This window comes from Astatotilapia calliptera, chromosome 11 (genome assembly GCF_964374335.1).
Source record: "Astatotilapia calliptera chromosome 11, fAstCal68.1, whole genome shotgun sequence".
In the NCBI taxonomy this organism is placed as follows: Eukaryota; Metazoa; Chordata; class Actinopteri; order Cichliformes; family Cichlidae; genus Astatotilapia; species Astatotilapia calliptera.
Window position 1 is genome coordinate 33,779,695 of NC_137432.1, and position 17,179 is coordinate 33,796,873.

General features: G+C 40.3%; 1 protein-coding gene across 1 annotated transcript in view; it reads left to right on the top strand.

Annotated features, from left to right (window-relative positions):
* Positions 1-17,179, top strand: part of thsd7ab (thrombospondin, type I, domain containing 7Ab) — a 212,502-nt gene that overhangs the window by 121,601 nt on the left and 73,722 nt on the right. The window contains exon 9 of the mRNA XM_026184250.2: positions 1,434-1,680. Within this exon, the coding sequence (XP_026040035.1) occupies positions 1,434-1,680 (247 nt within the window). The remainder of the gene's footprint in view (positions 1-1,433; positions 1,681-17,179) is intronic.

A 17,179-nucleotide genomic window follows, 5' to 3' on the forward strand; every position in this document is an offset into this window, starting at 1 on the left:
TAATGGTTGTTTTTAACATTGGCAACCCAAGATATGTAGTAGTAATTTAAAGACTCTCCACCATTTGACCTTAGAACTGAAGAAGCTTCTCGGATGAGAGGTGAAACGTCTTCAAGCAACTTAAAGAAGTCCAGACGTTTTTCTTTGCAAGCTCCTTTGACTACGATGACCTGGATGACTGAGAACCTTCACAGACATAATTTAAAGACATGTTTTTTTTTTAAAATCACTATTTTTCCACGACATGCCAGCAAACATGGTAACTTTTCAGCCTTGTAGCTTTCACCAAAGCACGTTTTGTAAGATGTTGCTCATAACTAAACAGATGTTTTTAAGGACTATTATTCATTTCTGGTCAGCTACATAAAAATCACACACGTCTCATTCAAACATTAGAGATTTTCCAGGGCTATCTTTGGAGGCTTTTTGGAAAAAGTAAAATCAAAATAAAAAGTTTAGGCTCCCTCTTTAAAGGAAACCCCTGATACCCAAAGGCAGCAAGAGAAGAGAACTGATCATGCTGTCAGTAAAAACAAAATGCCAGATACATCTATATTATGCATTATTCTGTTTTAATGAAAATTGGGTGGAAAAGCAAGCAAAAAAAAAGATGCAGTGATATTTTGAGCCATAAGTGCAGTGCCTGAAATAAGACAGATGCATATAAATCAACCAACATAAGCCTCAGCGTTTAGCCTCGGGGGAAACAAATTCTTGCACCTTTCTTGAGACTTGAAACTGGCTCATTTACAGTTTCTCTTCTAGCTTTTTATTCAGCAATTCTCACCTCCGAGGTGCAAGAAAAAGATTTTTGATTATTAGGTTGTCACAAGGTATTAGAGGCTGTTTAGATATCTAGATATCTAAATATTAAACTGACATTGAATGAGAGACTGGGTTAGAAGTTTTATATTGTTTGGTCCCACAAGAATAAAACTTTCCTTCACTAACAAAACCTTTTTTTTTTTTTACTGTCAGCGGTTACATGTGAGGTGTAAAGTGTTTTGTAACAGGCTTAAAAAAGAACTTTTCACCTTTCATTTTTTAACCAAACTGATCCTTTTTTTTTTTTACTCCATCATCACCCGACCAGATTTATCCTAGAAAATACCTACAGAGAGGAAACAGCTCCATGACTGTCTCATGCTTGAGAGTGTATGCAAATAACGATCTGAGGCTGGTAATTCTAATTTTAAACATTGTCAGTCTGCTATTTGGTGCTTTGCAGCCTAATCCGTGTAAAGTAGTTTTACCTGAACTTTTACACTGAAAACAGTGACTATAGTAGTGCTGGGTGATTCTCTTAATTAGCATTACATGATGTGTTTTAATCAGCTGTGAAAACAGAGTACAGGAATGACTACTCCTGTTTTACCTCCTCACATGAGAACACTTTTAGAATTGCTGTCCTCACTGTGTTTTGGTATTCTCAGGTGGCGCCCTCTGCCCGAACAGCAGCGCCCTTCAGGAGGTTCGGAACTGTAACGAACACCCCTGCACAGTTTATCACTGGCAGACGGGGCCCTGGGGCCCTTGCACTGAAGACCCCTCCACCTCCTCCTTCAACACTTCTGTGGGGGTCCCGCCCAACAGTGACGGCGAGGTTCCCTGCTCCATGGGAATGCAGACTCGCAAGGTCATCTGTGTCCGAGTGAATGTGGGCCAGGTGCCACCCAAGAAGTAAGCTATGTTTCTGCTTTCTTTGAACACTTGTTTATGTTGGCTTTTAACCAGCGTATAGCCATTTAAATCCTGCTACAGAACACTGATTGCTTATTTCCTGCCTCTCTGATTTGTAGCTGTATATAACTGTGAAATCAACTCCTGGAGTGCTGTGTTGTGATGAAAATTGCTAAGTTCTCAGACCTAAAATCCACTTGCTTTGAACAGTATTTCACAATCATGTGCTATCGAAGATAGAAGAGGAGGTGTGTGTTTCCATTTCAAACGGATCTGTATGGCAGCTGATTTGACTGATTTGGACACTTTTCACATTCAAAAGGAAGAAACTAATCAGTGAAATCTGTAGCAGCTTTGAGGAAAAGACGACAGCGAGAGCTCTGCTTGTCTTTTGATGAGTGAAATGATGTGTTAAAGAACCCCTTGTGTTTTGGGTTGTTGCTTAATGAACACAGAAATACAGTGAAAATGAAATTTTAAAAAGCCCATCTTACATGCTCGGTCAAACAGTGATGTACGAGCATTTGTTTTGGTGTGTAATGGAGTATCCAGGACATTGAGTAAATTATTTGTATCTGTTTATTTTAAAGGACGTCAACGGTTAACTGTACATTTCAAAACAGAGACTGAAAGTCGATGACATTAAAAACACAAAGGAGAAGTCAGAAAGCAAGAGATGAACGAGAGAGACAGCAGTGGGTGGGGAGCAAAGTGAAATAACGAGACGCTGAGCAGACTCTACGTGAAGTTAACTCCCAATTCCTATCTCCCCTTTGCAGGCATCCACAGATAAATAAATAATCTCTGTCCCTGAAAGTCTAATTAACCCTGCCGTTTTGGGCGCTGGTAATTTCTCATTGATGATAATGACAGTAATTAAATGGGATTGATACTTTAAGGCAATTTAATCATGGGGGAGATGAGAGACAAGATGTTTGTGGTTAGCTCTGAAGACCACACCACATGAGGCGAATTCAAAACACAGAAGCGTTTACTTTAACATCCGCCAAAAAGTTCATCTCTAGTCTGGTGTCAGTTGTGCTTGGCTGATTCACATGACAACAAAAGATAAAGGAGTTGATCTGCGTTTGTTGCGTTTTGCAGAAAATAAATCCAAGGCAAATTGATTTCGGCCCTGCAAAAATAAAAACAAAAGGTCTCCTAATGTGTGTTCTCTTATGTTAAATTAGTTCCTTTTGTTTCTCGCTATAATTCAGGACCAGAAAATCCCCAAGCGTAGTTATCACTGAGGAGAGGATGGCAACATCAATTATTTAAAGGGTCGGCGCGTGTTGAGCATGTTACAAGGGAAATGTGATTCATGGAGAACAACACAGGATGAAATGAAGATTAATGTCCAGTTCAGCGGTGGCTGCTGGAGCAGCTGACCCAGTCAGTGAAGCTGCAGAACAGGGGTCAAGATCCTGGAAGTCTTTTATCGTGTGTAGTTTAAATCTACACTCCTGGCAAAGCTGGAGCAACAGATAAACACAGGCTCAGTGGCTTGGAGAGTGGGAGGTGGGAGTCTCTGACAGAAAGAGGTTTCAGTCAATTTGTTTCCATTATCTTTGTTTTTACTGCTCAATAACTTTGTATAATCAACTGTAATTTGCAACAAGGGCAAAAGAGCAGCATGTAATAGTGTCACTAGCAGAAACTGAAAAGAAGATATTGAAAGGGGACTCCTACTGTCCCTCTTAGAAGGAGGTTATTGCTGCTAACCTCAGCTGAGCCTGTTTGAGGTTTTGAATAATGAAAGTCACACAGGCACCTTAAATAGGTCCAAAGAGTTGTTTGACATTTTCAACCTTCAATGGAGATTGGTTTTTCTGTGACTTAGTAATTGAATTATTTTGGTGATGCTGAGTTCTGTGTGGTAACAAGCTTTAAAACAAGAGTCGCCCTTCAGGTAGTAAAGCACATCCACACCCATGTAACAGGAGGTCTGTCATGCTCATAGTCTTTATATACTCAAAGGATTATTGTTGCTGTAATTCCTTTTTTATTTCATTTTATTTTATTATGGAGAACAATGACAAGACATTTCAACTGTTTATAAAGCAGCTGGGATGAAAATGAGTACTCATCAAGTTTGAGGCCATGATTCTCAGTTGGATCAGGGGTGGAGTGCCTAATCTCAGCTGGAGAGGAGTTGCTACATCAAGTGGTGGAACTCAAGTAGCCTATATCGGGGTCTTTTCTATTTTTGAGTGGGAGATTGAGAGACCGATTCAGGTAGCACCTGTCGAGAGGTGGAAGCTGTACCATCTGTTGTGGTGAGAACAGGTCTATAAAAATCAGAAATCTTTACTTGATTCAACCTGATCTCAAGTTCAGTGTCGTCTCACAGGGCTTCCAGAATACTTGTTTTACTTGTTTTTGACTTCCTGGAAGTCCACGTCAGACCATTTGAACTTGACAGTGAGCAAAAATGAAAGTTTCTTTCAAACTGTTCTGAATTTTATGTGGAGGATCATCACTGGTAATGAATTGGAACTCCAGCTACAGCAGCATGCTTCTTTTCAACAGTTTCAAGTTGAAGAGTACATGTTTTTCAAGCCGTACAGCAGCATGGCAGGTGAGGAGCGAGGCTGGGAGAATTCTCACTGTTTCTTTGTTTTGCTTTGGGGTTTTTTTGGCTGTACAAACCTGAGGTTTCTGGAAATGCAGGAAGATCTTTTTGGGTACTAAAGAACAGTCTTTGATACACTGGCGTTGTTCCAGTAACTATTTCAGAGGCCAAAGTAAAAAGGAATACTGTAATGGGACCAGACTGAGAAATCTGAAAATATCAGCTGTGCCAAAAACAATGCAGGAGAAAAATACGTTGAATGTTAAATCAAGTAAGCAGCGACCTGATTGACAGGCGTCTCTTACAGAATGAGGGTGGTTAATGTTTGTCAGACATAAACCATTTATGTAAAAAGAAATTACAAAACCAGAATAAGAGTGTGGACAAAACAGAAATATTGTATTTTCCAAGGGTTTTTTTCATTTTTGTTTGTCTTTTCTTGAAGAGCATTTTTATGATTAATTTGATGAAATACATTCAAACTGAAAAGGAAAGGCGGGAACTGGAATATGTATAGCAGCCAGCTGTCCCTATTCTTCTCAGACCAGCCAGTTAGGGAAAGAGAAAATATGGTGGGTATAAAAATTTTTTACTTCTGTACCCGACCTACTTCAGGCTAATGTCTGGTTGCAAGAAAATCAGATGGATGAAATGAGTGTCAGGATTACTCAGCAGTGAGAAATCTCAGACTGTGCAGAACTTTTTGTAAATGACTGAAGATGAAAATAATCATATTTTGACCATAGTGGATCTGATCGAAATGTATTCGCAGCTGACAAAACACAGCCCCTGCTGCAGAACAGAGGCTGTGTTTTGTCAACATAACAAACAACACTAAAAAGGAGACCTGAAATCTAGAGCCAGAATAAACATTTGTAAATGGCCTGTACTGTGTGGACTTAAAAGTGCATACAAACACAATTGTTGTTGTCTTTGTTGTTGTTGTTTTTAATTTATCAGAAAGACCAGATTTTCCATTAGATAATGGGATTATTGGATGAAACTTTTCTGGCATCCATCTCCAACTCACAGCCTCTTAAAAGGGATGTGACTTGCAGTTGTGTTTAATGGGTTGTACCTCGGAAAAAGTGTGTGCATCATCACTGCTTGAGTTTCTGTCTGCCTGGGGGCAAAAACAGAGTGACAGATACTGAGAGTGCTGTCAAACAGAAGTCTCTCCACAGATTGTGAGACGGCTTTTCACGGTTATGGAAGAAGTTAGCCTTCAGGGCTGGCAGAAACCTTTCCTGCTAGAAAGCATTCTTGGAAAACGTCTTCTTGGTTCGTACTAGAAACACAGGAAACGCACATGCGTAAGCCTTGGTGACTTTTGTTAACCTTACAAATGTGTGGCAGGATATTTGGTGGAAAATAAGTGAAAATAATTCAATTAATAATACACATAACATGAACCCCAGTCCCGTGTATAAATCTTTCCACATACTAGCTCTGAAAAGTCGTTGTGCCTTTCCCATTTTCCCCGCTAGCTGTTTCCACCTCTCATCATTGAAGTGTCATGCTGTCCATGGTGCTGAAGACATTTTCTGATCTCCTGTATATATGTGTGATGCAAAGTAGCTCCCCTGAATTTGACCACATTTTTGTTTTATTCTCTCTCGTTTTTGGTGCATTGGTGCAGTTTTAATACTGAAAAAATAATATTAAGTATATCAAATGTTATTGATCCTCAAAGTTAGGTATAGAAAAATGGTTCTGAGCCAAAATGCTTATTTGATTTGAGCTTTTAAGAGTCTGTATATATGTTTTTCTATTTCTCTGTGCCAAATTTAGACCCACTCCTATGTATGTCAAGGACTTGCAACTCAGAGAGTTTTCATAGTGAAGATAGAATTTTACATGAGGTAAATAAATACACTCAAGTTATTGCACAAAAAAATCAACAAATTCTAAAAGACGCTCATCGAAAAACGTTCATGATTAGTTTTGACAGAAATACACTGATGGCAGAGTAAATGCATGGATTGGATTAAGTTTAGCAGACCTTAAGATGATCTCTGCCCTTGGTATTCTCAGGGCAGCCAGTCAGATCAGCCAAAGCAAAGATTACGTCAAGCAGTGCAATAAAAAGAGAAAAGCTTGACCTAAGGCTATTCCTCTACCCAACTTCCTGCCAGCTCACGTCTAGGAAAATAAAATGAAATAAGTCTCAGGTGTGCTTAGCAATAGGATACAAGAGATTTTTGCGCCCACATCTTCACAGAGACTGAGCTTCATCACAACAGCCTGGATCAAGCTTTTGTACTCGATGGGCGAGGAGGCAAAGCAGACACTGGAGAGAGATCTCAACACCAGCAACACCGAGGATACGTGGCAGGCGATTCAGAGCATCACAGGCTACAAAAGCAGGAGCGCCCCCACCATATGTGAGCCCACGTTGCCAGATGGGCTGCATATTACCCTCGCTTTGATCTCCTCAACAAAGAGTCAGCTGTAAAGTCGACTCTACCTCCAGAGGACCTGCCACTATCAGTATCCACAGAGGCTGTGAGAAGAATCCTCCTGTGGATGAATATGAGTAAAGCTGTTTGGCCTGATAACCTGGCCATACACTAAAACACGCTATTACTAACATTTTTAGCATATCATTTTGTCACTGTTTCAAGACAGGCACAATTATCCAAAGGTGCGTAGTGTGTAGTCTGAATGCCCTCCAGCACTGATCCCCATTCTGAAGTAGTGCTTTGAGAGGGTAGTTCTTCTGTGCCAGCCTCGCCCCTCACTAGATTACATTCAGAACCAACAGAACCACAGAAGGTGCTGTGTCCACTTGTCTTCAAAAACCTTGAAAATGAAAACACCTACATAACAATTCTGTTTGTCAATTTCAGCTCAGTATTCAATACTCCCCCATGAAGCTGACTGGCAAACTCTGCACTCCAGGATTCGACACCGTGCTTTGCAACTGGATATTGAACTTCCTCCCAAACAGAATCCAGACAGTTTGAATTGGCAGTCACACCTCCTCCACTCTATTCCTTAACAGTGTGCTCAGTTCCTTCCAGTTCATGCTGTACAGTCATGACTGCACTTGCAGGCATGAAGAGAACTTTAAGGTGAAATAACACCAGCATCGTCCACCATATTACAAACAATAATGTGAGTTAAAATCAGGAAGTTGAATCAAAACTAGTGCACAGTCATGAACTACGGAGCACCGCAGGGGACATGGGAGAAAAAAAAAATTAAGACGGACTTTTGCGAGATCTCGCAAAACACACTCGGGATCTCGCAAAACTTTTGCGAGATCTCGCAAAAGTTGAATTCCAACAATGGCGGCAGCTACTTAGTTGTAATATTACTCTTTCTGGGTCACTTACAAATACACTTTTAAGATATTTTGAGGTGTGAATGTAGTTGTGTAAACGTCAGATACCTGCTCGGTTTACAAGACATCACATATTTGCAAAAGTGCTCCGACGTTTTTGGAGATCTGACACCCACTAGCTCGAAGCTAACGGGAGGTCGAGACCTACTACAGCCGGGAGGAACACCGCTTTCCCGGCACATCGTGCCTCGACCTCCCGGTCGGCTTCGAGCTGCGAAGAATGCAGCTAAAACTTTTGCGAGATCTCGCAAAAGTATTGCGAGATCCTGAGTTTGTTTTGCGAGATCTCGCAAAAGTCCGTCTTAATTTTTTTTTTCTCCCATGTCCCCTGCGGGGCTCCGTAATGAACAGAGCAGAGTCATGTTAAAAAAAACAAAACAGTTGTTTCGTTTAGTAAAGAGGATGCAAAGACAACTAAAAAGCCATACTCCTCACAGATTTCCACTCTGGTGAAGAAAGCTTCAATGGAAGAGAACTACTCCAGGAAATTTAGGAAGTAGTTTTTGTCAACTTTTACAGAGGAACAGTAGAACGCATCCTAACTGGAACCATCACAGACACAAAGAATGGGATACGGATGGCCCAGTATATGAAGGATTTGCAACGGGTGATTAAAATCATTCAGCCACATCAGTGATATCTGCGAGGTGCGGTTTCTCTGCAGAGCCCAAAGGATACAAGAAGACAATACCCACCACAGCCACGCAGTCTGTTCACTCAGCTGCCATCTGGCAAGCAATGCAGATGTGTTCAGTGCTCTAGCACCAGACTTCAGAGCAGTTTCTTTTATTGGGCTATGAAATTATTAAATTCATCCTCCACACTCCCCCACAAAAATAGTTTTACAACTTGGTTATTTATTCATTCAATTATAATTTTTTTGTGAGTAACATAATGAGATTTCATCTGTAATTTCATTGTACATTTTTTGTTACATTATAATAATTAAACCGGTATCTTGTTCAAAGTCTTGAGTTTGATTTATCTCATGCCACAGTCACTGGAAGGGGTCCAAGCTTTATTGCACTGCAGAAAAAGGCTCTCTGACTGCACAACTTTGCCCTTTTTCTTAGCCTTGAACACTTAAAAGTTTTGGATGCTGCCCTCAACTTTCACTCTTCACTCGGAAATTACTTTGACTTTGCACTTTACTGCGGCAAACACTGCCACCGAGATGGCTTCTTCTAATGCAATTGCCAATTAACATATACCAACCAGCACATTCTCTGCCATAAAGACTGGCAATCAACACTTTAACTGAAGCAAGTTTCTAAAGAAGCACAAGAAAATTAACAGGGTGGAAAGGCATCAGGAGTTTTTGGTCAAAACAGAAAGAAGAGGCAAAGCATATGAAACTTTTTCAATATTTCAGGAAGAGCACAGATATAATAGGAACTTCCACTGATCACATATCACAGTTACAATCACAAAGGTGATCAGTAGCACAAATAAGGAAGTTAAGAAATTTGGTGACATTAGTGCCTGAATCCAGGTTAAACCAGGTTGAGCAGCAGCTTAATGCTAACGTAATGCATTAGACTTTCTTTCTTCCAACCCCATACATGTGATATACAGTAATGGATTGTCTTATTCTCTGGGTCATCACTAATTAGCTTTGCTAAGGACAGATTTAGGCAGGAGACGTTCGTTAAGATCTTATCAGAAATCATGTGTTTAGTAATCAGCTTCCGTGCCTTTCATGGTTCCTTGTTGTATTGTTTTTCAGAGACTATCTCTTTATGTGGGGTGTTGTTATCATCCAGTATGAACTTAGAAACAATCAAATGCTTCTCCAAAAGTGTTACACTCAGACTTGTACACTGCAGATTTGAAGAGAAACTGTATGAAGAGTGACAAGTACCTAACAAAGACAATCAGAGTCAGCTGGAACGAGCACTAGTCAGACGTCAGCAGTAATCAAAAAGGATATGACACATACAGCATAGAGAGATGATGAGAGATGAAGTTTCACTGGTTTTCATTTATTTATTTGCAATGTATTTTACTGAAAACGACTTACAGTACACACAGAGAAATGCCCCCACCCTCCACCACCATCACCACCACCTTTTTTTCTGTTAATGTTCTGGAGACTGTTTTTTCTCAGTCAAACCTTATAGGACCCTGCTCCTAATCCAAACATCAAATGTGCTCCGACAAACATGAAAAATGAAACAAAGATAAAATAACTTAATTGATCTTTTATAATGGTTCCACACTTTATGTAATATTTACCACCCTGAGATAACAACAGGAAAAGACTAAAGTGAGACAGCTTGTTACTAGAGTTGAGAAAGTTAGATTCATTCATTAGTGTGTGGACTGAAAATCGAGCAGTTGCTGTTCTGTTAGTTGGACAATCCTTTAATCCATTACTGTGGGGGGGGGGGGGGGGGGGGGGTGCAGAAAATAAGCCTAGTGTCAGTTCAGACAGGCCAAAAAGTCAAGCGCAGCTACAATCCTGGCTAAAGTACTTTAGTGCATCCGAATATCAAATGCTGATATACTGCTGGATGCATTATTTAAGCTGCTTTAGCCTGCTCGCAGCTACTTTGCTTCTGCCACTTGGCAACCCGCAACCCACCTCAGTTCTTTATTCTATCAGTATAGTATCTATTGTCACGAGTTCCTTCTTTCTTGTTCCCAGTTGTTTCAAATTATGGTTTTCTAATATGCTGATTCTTTCTTGGACTTGTACAAGCACCTTACAGCCTCCCATTCACTGCTTAAAGAATTCTGACCTTTTTGTTCTATAAATCAAGCGATTAGTTCAGCGAGAGAAGATTCATCAGGTCTACTTTTAGTAAAACACATATTAGTAGCAGTGTGTGATTTACCCACCACATGGACTGAGAAAAAGCTTCAGTGACGCTTGTTATAGATTCTACAACTCAAAATAACGGCAATACCAGAGCCGTACTTACAAATTTAAGTAACTGCAGGTGGAAATAACAATCTTCTTTTGACTTTGAAAATAATTAATTTATCTGATTTAATCCCCTCTGATAGGGAGGTGACACCATTTTCTCTCCCATATAATCATAGATACAAACCAAGCCACAACTCTATTTCCCTTCACATATAAGTGATAGTGTGTCCTGCAATAACTGATGAATCATGAGACGCGCAATAGCAGTGTGTACAGTGGGAATTTACTCACTACAAGGCCTACAAGGTGACCCTTTATAGAGCCTACACGCCAGTCAAACAGTTGGAGAGAATGCCTGATTTACAATGGTGGAAATTCTGTTTAATAATTAAAAATATTTGCTCCATCATTTTCCCTTATATGTTCATTTATGTTGTGATTAGGGATGGGTATCGTTTAGGTTTTATCCAATGCCAGTACCAAACCGGTACTTTTGAAACGGTGCCGGTGCATAAACGGTGCTCGAACCGGTGCTTAAAGAATGGAGAACACAAAATTGGTCCAAAAACCTCTCATGTTCAGCTGTTTTTTTGTGAAAAGATAACAATGTTAGCCTTTTCTGCAGCTATAGGGGATTTATGGTATCACTCTTGGCTGGAAGCAGTGCTTAATCAATGGAAAAAACACAAACTTTATCCAAAAACCTCTCATGTTTAACTGTTTTCCACTTTTTCTTTGGTCATTTTAACCTTTTTGGCCAGGGTGAAGGGAGTATCTGCCATCAAACAAGAAGAAAGCCGCATGTAACTACGACGGTGTTTGCTAGTTCACCTTACATGCATTAATGTAATAACGTGGTTAGCCTACTCAACGTAAATTACACACGAACAACATTAAGCTACTCACGCAGAGAAGAACGGCTGCTGCTGCCATCATCATCCGTCATCATTTCTGCTACACTGGCAGGGCTAGGGGCCAGGACTCTACTCTTCGGGTTTTTGGGGGGATGTTGCTAACTCCGGGTCCGATAACAGGCACCACACCCACAGTAGATGTGCTCGGTGTGAAGTCTCGCAGCAAGCTATCAAATACGGCGCATTTCTCGGCTTTTAACAAAATGCTATATGTCGCCAGGTGTTTCATCAGATTCGAGGTGTTACCTCCTTTGCACAGTATCACAGTATCACCTTAAAGCACTTGTTGCAGGCTGCTGAGTTTGCATCTTTTGCTGTGAAGTACAGCCAGAATTTGACCGCTTCACCTTGGGCATTTTTAATCAGTAGCTCTGCTCTAAAGGAACGTACGTACCTGGGCCCGCCTACTATCCTCGGAAAGGTAAAATGATTGGCTAGAATCCAAAGTGTATGACATCTCAGGAAAAAAACGCACCGAAATAAAGCACCGAAAGGTGCGCTGCTTTTCGGTCTGGTTACTACAGTTTATGTCAGAACGATACCGGTACCCATCCCTAGTTGTGATGTGATGAAATTTCAAAGATCATAAGATTTTTTTTATCCCTCATGCCTTTAGCCATTTGCATTCCTTTTTTTTCCAATTATTTATCCAATTTTTCCCTTAACTTGTCACGTGGTTGTAGTCTGCCCTTGTTATTGTATAATAACCCCTCGAGATTAAATTTTCTGTTTTATAAAAGCACGTTATTTTACACCACTTTTTCCTTGTCCAGAATGTTGTGACGGCTCTGGTTTCCAGGCCTTGTTTTCATCACTGGCATTTTTTCCTAGGAGTGAGTAGACACAGATGTTTGTTTGTTTTTTTTGTTGTTGTTTGTGTTTTTTCCTGCTCTACATGTCTTCATCTGGCACAATCTAACTGGCAGGTACTCTTGATCAGTGCACCCGTGGGATCCCAGCAAAACAAACAAACATGGCCGCCCGAACCCTCCATATGCAGATGTGCCCCGTCTCATTCACAGATAGATCTGTGCTGTCTTCCTCCCACAGTCTCAGGCAGTGAACCTCACAGAGTGCATGTCACCCTCGTACACACAGTCGCACATGCGCAAGCAACCCATACACAAACACTGACTGTCAAAGCCCAAAGACACAACAGAGACAAATATGTCAGTGCCTCGGGCTTGGGCTGCGATCATCCCTATTGAGAAAGCTGTTGTGGTGTGAGGGGGAAAAAAACAATAACATCTGCTTATTGATTCTGACAGTGTGTGCTGACACACACCGACTGTGCGTTTGTATAATCACATTGATGCTGTGGAATTTGTGAAAATGAATGATTCATGATTATGATGTTGGACAGTAGCTGTATTAAGCCCAGTCAATCATCTTCCTGCCATGTTTTCTAACGGAGGTTGTGTTTACTCTGGTTTTGACTATGATAGATAGCTAAAAGCCCTTGAGATGGAGGGCCATAAGATGCTAGTGAAAGGGTCCTTGAAGAACTGCAATACTTTTATGCTAAATTAAACTAATGATGTTCTTGTTTTGTTGTCCATCGTTTTGATAATGAAATTAATTAGGCCTTATCTTTTCCCACCAGACCATGTTTTTGTGTGCGTACACTTAAAACTACTGACATTTCTTTGCTTCGAATCTTCATCCTGTTCAACCATCTGCTCGTTTTTCGAAAACAGCCTCTCGCTGAACAGATTACTCATCGCGTTAATAGCAGCAAGCAAAACATGAGCATTAGCCTGGCTGCTCATCTTGATGTCGTGCTTTGGGACAAGCTCCCAGTGCCATGTCTTCGGCTCACTACAAATCATTACGTTTAAACATCATAATGAGTTTGTGACACTGACTGGAACCAGCAAGTCAGTTTAAACCAGATGCTATTATTGGATTCATTTCAGTGAAGAGCATTTCCCCAGTGATATACGCAAGTGAAGACACAGAAAAAGGAAAGACTTGAATAGGAAATTGTGCGGCTGGGATATTATACCCCAAGCACCTAGTAAATAAGAATTTTATTCCTCGAACAAACAATAAAATCAACGTGACAAGCAAGGATAAATAAATTGAATATTAAAGACAACAATGACACCAGGAGAAAAAAGAAAGAAAACACACTGGAATGATAAAATGTATACATGATAGAAAAATGCATAAATAACAATATTATAGCTTGATTTCACACCCACACAGAGTGAATCTCCCAGACAGGCATAGTGCTGTAAGTATTCTGGCTGGTGTTGCGCTTTGCCAACAAACATTGCCCGTTCTTTCTTTCTGGAAACTGGATTTTAATTGAATTTTAATTGTCTAAATTTGGATAATATCCGCCATTAGCGAGGCTACAATATAATTAGACATAAGTGAGGGGATTGGGAGTGGGTGGCACACAGGTTTGTTTTCTCTGCAGACAGAGACATGCTATGAGTCCACTCATTGCCCTATATGTAGAGCAAATGTTACTGTGTTCTCCCAGTCATTCTAAATTCACAAATTGAAATCTCAAACATGGAGGCTATCAGAAGTGACCTTTCACTGACATTTGTTTCCACCTATTCTTATTAAGATTCTCCAAACACCTAAACACAGTCCCACTTTTATACCAGTCTAGGAGTTCACCTTGCATCACAGTGAGGCCACTTGTGATTACTACATTGATAAACTGAATTGAAAAATAATAGAGCTCAACATTTTATTCACAGATGGAAAGCAAACCAGTTCTGTTTGCTGACAAGAGCTCACAAAAATGCATGTAATGTAAACTAGAGAGTCAAGGAATCTACAATATTAGAGAGAAAACCACAACAATCACACAGTCCACTAGGAGCAAGCGTTAGGTGAAAAAACTTGCTTTCAATAGAAGGAAACATCTGGCAGAACCAGATGAACTAAATTCAAACTTAAATCCCATTCCCTGAATTCATTTATATACACATCCTCTCTCTATCTTAAGGATGAATCCTTATTTATGCAAATGCAATGCCGAGTGGACCTACCTTACCTTAAGATTAAGACTTAAGAAGACAAGATTGTGTAATACCTTGTAAGTAACTACAGTTAGAGCCTAAATCTCCTGAACTAACTTCAACCTGGAGTTGGGTACTATTGTAAAGGTTAAGTGTAACTGCAGGATAAAAGTCCGTCCTATATGTTCCAATGTGCCTTTTGTAGCCACCTAATGGTCTAAAAATGTGTCCCACAATATTCATATATACGCCTTTACACGATTAAAGTAACATTTACTGATTTGTCCTATAAATTGAGCTGGTACTCTATGCGAGTGTTGTATTTGCAGTGCTGTCCAAGTTTTGACAAGAAGCAGTGATTGCTTGTTTAGGTTTTGTTTGCTGGGGGAAGCAGAGCATCTTTGTTATAGTTTAGAAAAGATCATAGTTTTGGTTGGAAAAAGCCTTCAGTGTTGACTCAAAATGTGATGTGAACGCACGTTTTTTTAATCACAGACTCCACCTGCTTCTGAGAAACAACAGCCATAGTTCATTCTTACAGGAAAATGTAAACACGAGTTGTTTGAGGCATTTGAAACACCAATCAAGATTGTTGTTCCGGTAAAGACCGCCTTCACCAGAACATACGCTCGCTTGTTTGTGTGTTCAGACCCAAAGGGAACACTGAAAAGGTGAAATCGAAAAGGCAAGCAGTCTGCAATTCAGAAAGGAGTTGTTTCGTCCTCTAAGGTCTCTCTTAGTATTCACAGTGTGTTTCTCCTCGATCGAAGGCAAAACTGAAGTTGTATTTAAGTTGTAGTATTTAACCTAAACAGAACTATCATGGCTTTTTCAGATTTCACAATCCCAAAAGGGTTAAACTATAATTCATGCTCTGACTTTTACCATTTTTGAGTATGAGAAGAATTTAACAAGGTCAGAGGTTTAATCTCGTCTGTTTAAGACTCGTTTGTGTCACAGTATTAAAGAAATCCCAAATGAGAAAGAGAAAGGGTTGTCTTTGACACATATTCAAGGAATCAATAAGTAAACAGAAGAAGTCCAATGATTCATGCATACTGTTGAGCTGCATACACACTGGAAGTGGTACACTCATCATCCATTGCTTAGAAAAAGACGGGTGGTTGCTTGCAAACATCCCTGGCCCCAGTTGCCTAGGTGACCCTGTAATGTAGTTACTCCCAGGTCACATATCAATCAACAGTATTCTTCTCTCTAATTGGTAATCACTTTAGCCACTCGCCTGGAAATTGAGAAAAATATTTTCTTGCTCCCCCCCCCCCCCCCGCCCCCTTCCCATTGCCAGTGGTTATTTTTCCCATAGTCGCTTGAACTCATAAAATATCATTGCTGTTCTATGGTCTCTGGTCACTATGTTTCTGCAAATTGCGTCTAGTTTGAACATAGCTTGAATTCAGGAAGGCCACAAAAGTCAAGCTAACCAATAGCTGATCAACTGATCAGTTCCATAACCTTTCTATTGGCAAATTTCATAATGAGGATTGCTACTTAAGACTGCAGTCACACAAGCCCAAATAACGACCCTCTACCTCTGGTAAGGAATAATGTTTCCCTAGCAGTTAGTTGGGAAATGGTTGCAGGAAGTTTTTGGGCTACCTCCTTGAAATTGCTTTGGTAATTAGCAAAAACTTGCCACAGCTTCTCACACTTTGAATGGAAGACATCCACTTATCTGTCTGTACTCACCATGCAGTACAGAAACTGTAAAAAGTACAACACAAACCAGAAATGGGGACTGTTTCTAGAGTAATTCTAGAGTAAAAGTTGCACCTTTTGAACAGTGTTTGCAGACAAGTCAGCATCTTTCATGCAAACTATGACCATCCACAACAAAGTGCTAGCTGCCAAATCAACTGCAAGGAGGATGTTGGTGCAACTTCCATAGCACCTCTTTGCAGCCCTCTTCCTTCCCAGCTCCTCATCCTGTTTCTTTTTGAGAAATGTTTCCACACCTTCACATTAAGTACTTGTTTAATGGTGTCATAATCAGCACTTTATTTTGGTGAGTTCCTCCTAACCAAATAAGAAGTACTTATTTTATTGATTAATTTGGGTTGGTACATGTTTGAGATCTAGTACTTGGTTATTAAGCTGGTGTTGGTTTCTATATACACTTTGCATTTTATTTAGATCTTGAAGATATCTTTATGCTGTCTGTCTTCTCTGTGCCAGGTCTCCCTTGATGGAGAACGTGTTGATCCCTACAGGCTCTTGAGAAAATGATAAAAACCCTTTTTCATGCTGGGGTCGAGTGTGGAGATTGTTTTGCGGTAGCAGGTTCACTAGTTCTTAACAGCTTCCCATCGTGTTGAAGTGTTCTCAAGAGAGACACCTGTTTATTCCCTTCTTTATGGACCCAGCCATCAGTTAAAAGCAGAAGACATAAATGTATCCTCCCCACAGCTGTTTTTTTCCTGGGGACCATTCACTTTTATGAAGACAACCGAGGATTTGTTCCGCTCAAGAGGGATTTAGCTCTGTCTATTGGTATTAAAAATAAATCTCTCCTTGTGTTGCTGTTGCAATATTACATTTTGCCAGGGAGGCTCCCTATCATTTCTCTGATAACACCATGCTAACGAGTATGAAACACCCAGTGGAGAACACTAATTCAAAAGAGCGTTAAACCTGACCCAGATGATCAGAAGTCAGCAGTGGGATGAGGAAACATAGTCGTAACGTCCAACTGCAAGAGCAGCGAGGGATCAGATAAGATGTCTTCCAGCAGGTTTGTCGTGACCTATTTATCTTTGTCTCGTTTATGCACAGGGGACCTGAAGATTAAACATAACCTCT